This window comes from Zea mays, chromosome 5, assembly GCF_902167145.1.
Source record: "Zea mays cultivar B73 chromosome 5, Zm-B73-REFERENCE-NAM-5.0, whole genome shotgun sequence".
Lineage (NCBI taxonomy): Eukaryota > Viridiplantae > Streptophyta > Magnoliopsida > Poales > Poaceae > Zea > Zea mays.
This window is the reverse complement of record NC_050100.1, coordinates 82,464,391-82,473,419: the sequence shown is the minus strand read 5'-3', so window position 1 is coordinate 82,473,419 and position 9,029 is coordinate 82,464,391. Positions and strand designations below refer to the sequence as shown.

The window sequence follows — 9,029 nt, the reverse complement described above, 5'->3', positions numbered from 1 at the left end:
TTTCAGACAAATGTAGCTTGTGAATGTAAAGTTGTACAGAAGCTGACATGGATAAACTAGCTTTATATATAGTTGGTGCCCAATATAGCCAAGCTTGTACAATGTTGTGGAACCCACAACGTTTCAGGCACATATAAAAATACAGTTGGTAAATGAATCATAGGATTGGTTCACATTCAAATAGGATATGTCAATCTCTACTTATCTCGATGAAGAAGGCAGTCTAGAAGATCACGAGGGAAAGGTATAAACACCAAACAAACTTTACTCGCAAATTCTGTTGGAACATGTTTATATAACTCTTATTTAAACAAGGAAAATGTATGTCCATAACAACGTATAGGTACCTAACTTACTACTATGAAGAAGGTAAGGGGTAGGCTGACCCTCTCTGGTTCTGCCTTTCCTATCTCCGACAAATGCACTCAACACTTTTGGCAAAACCATCCACGCCTGGTCTCCTCTAGCTCTTCCCCGTCTCTTGCTCCAATCGCGCAGCGCTCCGCATGCCACGACCTCTAGCCACCTCCCGCCCCCCGAGCCTGCCTCCCGACGCGATTCATGGTCGCACACACCCGATGCCCCGCCCCCGAGCCTGCCTCCCGATGCCACCTCCCTCGCGTGTCGACCTGACACGCAGAATTCGGTTGATAACATCACTAAACAATGACCTATGCATACACAAGTGTGACCCATCAGTTGATAACATCACTAAACAATGATCTATGCGTGTACAAATGTCACCCGTTGCAACGCACGGGCATATACCTAGTAAATCATATGATCACATAACTTAATAGTTAAATAAACAATAGTAAGAGAAAGATTTTTTAAGTTAAGGTGAGTTTTATTAGATGGTAACAGTGGTATGATATGGATAGTATATACGTGTCTATACGCGATGGACAGAGATTCTTGCACATATAGACAGACCTACGAATAAAAAAAAATATTTTAGATCGTCTTTATATTGGATAAACCTACGGATAAAAATCATTTTATACCATCTTTATATCAGATAAAATCCGTTAAATATTCGGATTTCGAGCATCTATTAGCACGTGTGGGTGTATGCTCGCATGGCCAAAGGTAGCCTAGCCCAGCGGGTAACCGGATTAACCGCGGCTAGCTACCCTCCGAGCCGTAGGTGTAGAAGAGCGGTCGGGGACGCTGCCACGTGGGACACCCAGGCCTCTCTTAAACCGGGCCGGTGTGAGCTGCAGGGCTCCTCCACACTCCCCCGCACGCCTGGCCTGGGCTGGCCGCTTCGCTTCCCTGCGTCTCCCCTCCACCGCGTCGCGTGGGCCGTCTGCGCTGCGAGGGCTTCAAATGGCCCTCTGCGCCGTCCCTTCCGTCTAGCGCCCTGCCATAATGCACACCCAGCCATCTTCTGATCCTCCTGACACCTCCAACATGAAGGTCAAGCTGGAGGTATGCATGTAGTTTTTTTTTTGCCATTCATCATGATTTATGTATGGACCCTTTTTTTTAACAATTCATACGAGAGAGCCAAACTGTTGCGTAATCAAGTTTTTCAAGTCCATTCGTATATTAAGAGATATAAAAACAGAAGATTATATGAAGGATTTTGAAAATGATAGAAGTTATTTTTATACTTCTTAATATAGAATAAACTAAACTCGAAATTTAATGGAGCGTATAATAAACTATATCTTTATTTTTCTAAAAAATACATAATTTTTATGTTTTAATTGTGCCAAAAACATAAGCATGACAATTTTTTCTTTATATAATAAGTTAATAAAAGGCATTTTTTATTAATTGTCTATATATGTGTTTGTTTATGTTATTAAACTTGATTCATAAGGGTGCACATGAGGGCATCGTCAAAAGAAGAAAGACGAATAAAATAATTCTTTTATCTTCGACGTCAATATATAATATTCAATATCTAATAAAACGATTTAACAAAAAATCATGAATGACTTAACAATTAATAAAATTTGTTAAATTATTGTGATACGGCGAATAACTCTCCTCTCCCTATATACTAGTCGGTTGCCCGTGCGTTGCGACGGCTTACAACAATATCCACTTAAACGATCCATCAAAAAAATTTCAAGAATTTTTATTGATTATCTCCGCTCTCTGTATAATATATTTTTTGATTTGGCTAACTGATGTTATTGTTTACTCCATGCAAATATGTCTTGGTACAACACGGCCAATGAAGTGAGCGATTAGAAGAGAGTTCACAACGATTAACTGAATGAACAGAGATTATAAAATGACATAATTCCATCATACATAGACCAAATAAGATAAAGCTTGTGAGATCAAGTTTATAAAATAAGTCCCATGAAGTCAAACTTATAAAAAAAGATAGATCAAAATATGGAGTGATTGCTAAAGTCAGGCATCAATAAAAACTGGATCCGCTCCATATAAATTACGCTACTTCGTAGCAATTATTAACGTTTAAAACCAACAAATAACCTTTCATGTTGCTGTTAGTGTGACAAATCATTGCTGCTCCATCCAATTTAGCAACCTCAAACACCATGTAGTCCATTGCGCCAATGTGGTCTCAGAAACGACCTAATGCTTGCAAGAGCAAAGAACGTCGTGCCGTGCTTGGCTGTAGCCTCGGCCCGTAGTGCTGGCCCGGTCCGATACGATTATTTTTTATTTTACAAAAAAACGTATATACCTATATACAATTTATATTCAATATTAAAAACATCTTAGCGTGATGTTCTACTGGTTAGACAGTTTCACCCAGTGTCTCCCGCCCTTCTTCCATCAGGGCATGGGTTCGAACCCACCTCCTGTACCGTTTTTAACATTTTACGCTGATTTAATTAAATTGATCGACGGGCTAACGGGCTAGCCCGACATAGTTAGCAGGTCGGCATGACGTGTCTGTGCTGATTTAATTAAATGGATCGACGGGCTAACGGGCTGGCTCGACACAGTTAGCAGGCCGACATGATGTGTCTGTGCCATAGTTGTGGCCCGCGTGCATCTAGCCCGTATTGAGCGTCCTTTGGCATCTATAGACGTGCAGCGGATTAATTTGAAATAGATGTGAGGGGTTATTTGTAAAAAAATGACGTATGACGACCGTTGAAACTGGTGCTTTAAGTATAGTATAGATAATGAATCTCCAACGACTGGACGGATCTGTTACCATTACAATCTGTTCGCAGATCCCTAGGCAGCAGGCCATGGCGTCGTCGCGGTCCCTGCCGCGGAGCGCAAGCGAGCTGCCCGACCCGCCGTCGCCGTTCAGCTCCAACCCGGCGCACCACCCAGTCTCCATTCCGACCACGCCCGGGCTCTCGTCGTCGTCGTGCTCGTCGTTCGGCCGCATGCGGTCACCGCCCACCGACTCGCCGCCGATCACGCCCACCAAGCAGCAGGGCGGCAAGCCCAAGCCGACGCCGGCGGCCGCCGCCGCCGCGTACTACGCGTCGCTGTGGTCGCCCAGGCGCCTCATGCAGCGCTGTGCCCGCGCCTTCCGCCGCAGCAGGTCACGCGGCGGTGTCGTTAGGACGGTCAAGGACCTCGCCGAGGAACGGGCGGCGGTGCTCGCCGCCAGCAGCAAGGTCTCCGACGCGGCGTCGGCGGTGCCGCCGCTGCCTCCTGGTGTCGAGACCGCCAGCAGCAACGGTGCCCGCGGCGGCAGCGTGGAGGATAAGCAGCGGCAGCGCCACGACGACTGCCACCCCGAGGTCGTTCCCGAGAAGATCATACGGGAGGACGCGCCGCCAGTTGTTGCGGAGACCGCTGCCGCCACCACCACCACGGAGGTGGAGGTGGAGGTGGAGTCCCCCAAGAAAGGAGCGGCGCCGGTGCCAGAGCCCATCGTCGTTGTCGCCGCAGTGGAGGACGTGGTGGCGGACAAGTTCGTGGCGGTGGTGAAGGAGGCGATCAAGAAGCCGGAGATGGACGAGAAGGAGGTGGCGATGCGGAGATTCCTGGGCAGCCGGGTGAAGACAGCGATGGAGCCGCGGTCAGAGGCGGAGCAGCCGCGGCGCCGGGAGGTGGCGCGGAGCAACGACGTGATCGAGGCGGCACGCACCAAGCTGATGCAGAAGCGCCAGTGCAGCAGGGTCAAGGCGCTCGTCGGCGCCTTCGAGACTGTCATAGACACCCAGAAGGACGCCGCCGCCGGCAGGCCACAACACATCTACCGCAAGTCAGCTTAAAACATACTGCGGCGGCGGGGACGCATCGATCCTCCACGCTTCGTGTCTTCGCCTTAATTAATTAATTAATTGTTATGATCATGTCGGCCAGCCCAACGCCGTATGCATGCATGCACACGGCGCTAATTAATCCCTGTTTATTTACTACTCCGTGAAATGTAGTTTCTCCGTATACACGGAGCAGTAGTATTCTGTAAAGAGGAAAATGGTGGAAACCGATGTTGCATTCTGCATAAATTTATTAATAGGGCTAGTTTCACAACCTTATTTTTTCTAAGGGGTTTTATTTTTTCAAGGGAATTTAATTCATTTTCTCTTGAAAAAATAGGATCCACTTGAGAAAATGAAGTTGTCAAACTAGCCTTTATAATTATATAATTCATCGGGGTTTTCATCTTGTTTAGAATTATGTTCGATCTTTTTCTCGTCCAACAAAGCATGCATATTGTTACTGCCAAGTGGCCATCTTCTCATGTTGGAGCCGAAGGAATTGTGATCGATAGCAAATAAGATGAATCATACAATTTCAACCCACTTTTAAAATAATTTTTACCTAGTTAAAACCTACACAAGAGCACTAATGAGCGAGGCAACCACCTTCAAGATCTGCTGGTCGACGGAGTGTGCCCGTCCTCGTGGGCTTCGAGTCCGTCATCCACGACGGCGACTTCATCTCTGTCTCCTTCGGACGGGACCGCGCCTCTCGTCGACGATGCTAAATTCCTCTTCCATGAGTCCTTCGGATAGGACGCGCCTCTCGTCGACGATGCAAAATTCCTCTTCCACGAGTCCATCACGTGTGGCTCCATCCACGCCGCCATCCACAACGTCTTTGTTGTATGTTCCTCCGGCCCCTACAGTGACACCATCTCAAATGTCATACCATGGGTCACCATCGTCGACAGGGACCATAGGCAACAACATGCGCCTCATGGGGACAAGCCTCGAGCCCACCACGCTGCACTTCGTCGCGCTCTACTCGATTGTCGACGCCTTCGCGCGTCGACTGCGCTACTTCCAACTCGTACGACGCCGCCAGCTACGGCCGGGCTCGACACACTCGACCCTATGAGGAGATCGCCTGTGAAAACATGATTGATGAGGGAGGGATGATCCAAATAAGCTAGATCGTTAGATTTGAGCAGGTAAGAGAAATAAGAGATTTAGATTGATCTCGTTCCTTGGTTTCAAAGGTGGGATGGTTATAGGAGCATTTGTTTGTTTGGATGCTGTAAAGTTTTGAAGTGGTGCTTTATATAGTAAAACAGATTTGTGATTATTGTATCAGCTCGATACAACATTTATGGATTAGCAAAGTTCTTCCTTTTATAAGAAAAAAACACTTCACCGACATGGTCAGACCACTGTTTGCGGTCAATGGCTCCCTCCCCCTTTCTCTTGGAACGGGTGTCTGTGTAGGGGTTTGCAGTCTATATATGTGTAAGGCTGTCCGCAGCGGTGTCCCCTAAATTCCCCCCTAAATGTTACTATGCAGCCACGTCAGCAAGATTCTCTGCCCTATATTCACTCATCCCACAACCGTCCTCCCTATAAATTCCCCTATGTATCCCTCTACACATTAAATATACATTTCCACATAACTAACTTCATTTTCTATTTTCTTTTTTTATTTTCACTCGTCCGACTTGTATTTATGTCGTAATTATTTTTTTAATGTTTTTTATTTGTTTACAATTTATGCCCAACGTACTAACAAAACAATTTAGTTAAAATTTAATTATTAATGGCATACAAAACGTCAGAATTGTGTGTCGTCAAACATTTCATGATACATTGTGACGTCATAATTCAAACTAGCTTACGTTGTAAGCAGACCCCGATCAATCGTACCCACGAAGCCATGGTTGGCTTCCAGTACAAGCCACGAGCTTCCCCCACAAGCCAGATTCATCTCGCCTATATATATGCACACTTTGTCTTCCTAAATGTGCCCACATCCAACACAACTCCATCTAGTTAGACATTTGTTCGATATGTCTCATTTTCATAGGGATGATGATTCCGATTCGAGTGATAGTGACGACGACACACTTATGCTTGTCACTCTTCTCACACTCAACATTGAGGCTAGACGCATTCTCCGACGACGTTCCGGTATACCTCGCCGCATAATTCACAGGGATCATTTTGCTGGAGAAAACCTCATCCACCATCACTACTTCGGCCCCAACCCAGTGTATCCACCCCACGTGTTTCGTCGTAGGTACGAAGTTCAAAATTTTCTGGATATGTTCTCACATTACCATTGTCTTCATAATGAATCTAGTACATTTTATAGGTTCTGAAAGGGAATTAGGCTTACACCTAGTTAATATATAATTTTGGTGGTTGAATTGCCCAACACAAATTTTTGGACTAACTAGTTTGCCCAAGTGTATAGATTATACAGGTGTAAAAGGTTCACTCTCAGCCAATAAAAAGACCAAGTTTTGGATTCAACAAAGGAGCAAAGGGGCAACCGAAGGCACCCCTGGTCTGGCGCACCGGACTGTCCGGTGTGCCACCGGACATGTCCGGTGCACCAGGGGGACTCAGACTCAAACTCGCCACCTTCGGAAATTGCCGGAGGCGACTCGGCTATAATTCACCGGACTGTCCGGTGTACACCGGACAGTGTCCGGTGCGCCAAGGGAAGTCGGCCTCAGGAACTCGCCAGCTTCGGGAAATTCCAACGGCTAGTCCACTATAATTCACCGGACTGTCCGGTGTGCACCGGACTGTCCGGTGCGACTCCGGTGCAACGGCTATCTCCACGCCAACGGCTCTCTGCCGCGCAATAAATGCGCGCTCTGCGCGCACAGATGGCAGGCGTGCCCATACTGGCACACCGGACAAGGAACAGTACCTGTCCGGTGTGCACCGGACACCCAGGCGGGCCCTCAAGTCAGAAGCTCCAACGGTCAGAATCCAACGGCAGTGATGACGTGGCAGGGGGCACCGGACTGTCCGGTGTGTATCGGACTGTCCGGTGTGCCATCGAACAGACAACCCTGCCAACGGTCAAGTTTGGTGGTTGGGGCTATAAATACCCCAACCACCCCACCATTCATTGCATCCAAGTTTTCCCACTTCTCAACCACTTACAAGAGCTAGGCATTCAATTCTAGACACATACAAAGAGATCAAATCCTCTCTAATTCCACACAAGGCTTTAGTGATTAGCGAGAGAGATTTGCCGTGTTCTTTTGAGCTCTTGCGCTTGGATTGCTTCTTTTCTTTCTCACTTGTTCTTGTGATCAAAACTCCATTGTAATCAAGGCAAGAGGCACCAATTGTGTGGTGGCCCTTGCGGGGAAGTTTTGTTCCCGGCTTTGATTTGAGAAGAGAAGCTCACTCGGTCCGAGGGACCGTTTGAGAGAGGGAAGGGTTGAAAGAGACCCGGCCTTTGTGGCCTCCTCAACGGGGAGTAGGTTTGAAAGAACCGAACCTCGGTAAAACAAATCCGCGTGTCACACACTTCATTATTCGCTTGCGATTTGTTTTGCGCCCTCTCTCGCGGACTCGTTTATATTTCTAACGCTAACCCGGCTTGTAGTTGTGTTTATATTTGTAAATTTCAGTTTCGCCCTATTCACCCCCCCTCTAGGCGACTATCAATTGGTATCAGAGCCCGGTGCTTCATTAGAGCCTAACCGCTCGAAGTGATGTCGGGAGATCACGCCAAGAAGGAGATGGAGACCGGCGAAAAGCCCACTACAAGCCACGGGAGCACTTCATCGGAAGAGTCCCGCACCAAGAGGAAGGAGAAGAAGAAGGACTCCTCCAAACGGAAGGAGAAAAAGTCTTCCTCTTCTCACCACAAAGAGAAGAAGGAAAAATCTTCTTCCCACAAGCCGCATCGGAAAGGCGACAAGCACAAGAGGATGAGGAAAGTGGTCTACTACGAGACCGACACTTCATCAACATCGACCTCCGACTCCGATGCGCCCTCCGTCACTTCTAAGCGCCAAGAGCGCAAGAAGTATAGTAAGATCCCCCTACACTACGCTCGCATTTCCAAACATACACCTTTACTTTCCGTCCCATTAGGCAAACCACCAACTTTTGATGGTGAAGATTACGCTAGGTGGAGCGATTTAATGCGATTTCATCTAACCTCGCTCCACAAAAGTATATGGGATGTTGTTGAGTTTGGTGCACAGGTACCGTCGGTAGGGGATGAGGACTATGATGAGGATGAGGTGGCCCAAATCGAGCACTTCAACTCTCAAGCAACAACAATACTCCTCGCCTCTCTAAGTAGAGAGGAGTATAACAAAGTTCAAGGGTTGAAGAGCGCCAAGGAGATTTGGGATGTGCTCAAAACCGCGCACGAGGGAGACGAGCTCACCAAGATCACCAAGAGGGAAACGATCGAGGGAGAGCTCGGTCGGTTCCGGCTTCGCAAAGGGGAGGAGCCACAACACATGTACAACCGGCTCAAGACCTTGGTGAATCAAGTGCGCAACCTCGGGAGCGTAAAGTGGGATGACCACGAGATGGTTAAGGTTATTCTAAGATCTCTTATTTTCCTTAACCCTACTCAAGTTCAATTAATCCGTGGTAATCCTAGATATACTAGAATGACCCCCGAGGAAGTTATCGGGAATTTTGTGAGTTTTGAGTGCATGATCGAAGGCTCGAGGAAGATCAACGAGCTTGATGATGCCACCACATCCGAAGCTCAACCCGTTGCATTCAAGGCAACGGAGGAAAAGAAGGAGGAGTCTACACCAAGTCGACAACCAATAGACGCCTCCAAGCTCGACAATGAGGAAATGGCGCTCGTCATCAAGAGCTTCCGCCAAATCCTCAAGCAAAGGAGGGGGAAGGATTACAAGTCCCGCTCCAAGAAGG

At 47.5% G+C, this 9,029-nt stretch overlaps 1 protein-coding gene across 1 annotated transcript; it reads left to right on the top strand.

Annotated features, from left to right (window-relative positions):
- Nucleotides 1-1,221: 1,221 nt before the first annotated feature.
- On the top strand, nucleotides 1,222-4,578 carry LOC103626622 (uncharacterized). Its single transcript, XM_008647026.3, has 2 exons — nucleotides 1,222-1,431; nucleotides 3,171-4,578. Exons 1-2 carry the CDS (start codon nucleotides 1,372-1,374, stop codon nucleotides 4,170-4,172), a joined length of 1,062 nt encoding a protein of 353 aa, XP_008645248.1. The 5' UTR covers nucleotides 1,222-1,371; the 3' UTR covers nucleotides 4,173-4,578.
- The last annotated feature ends 4,451 nt before the right edge of the window (nucleotides 4,579-9,029 follow it).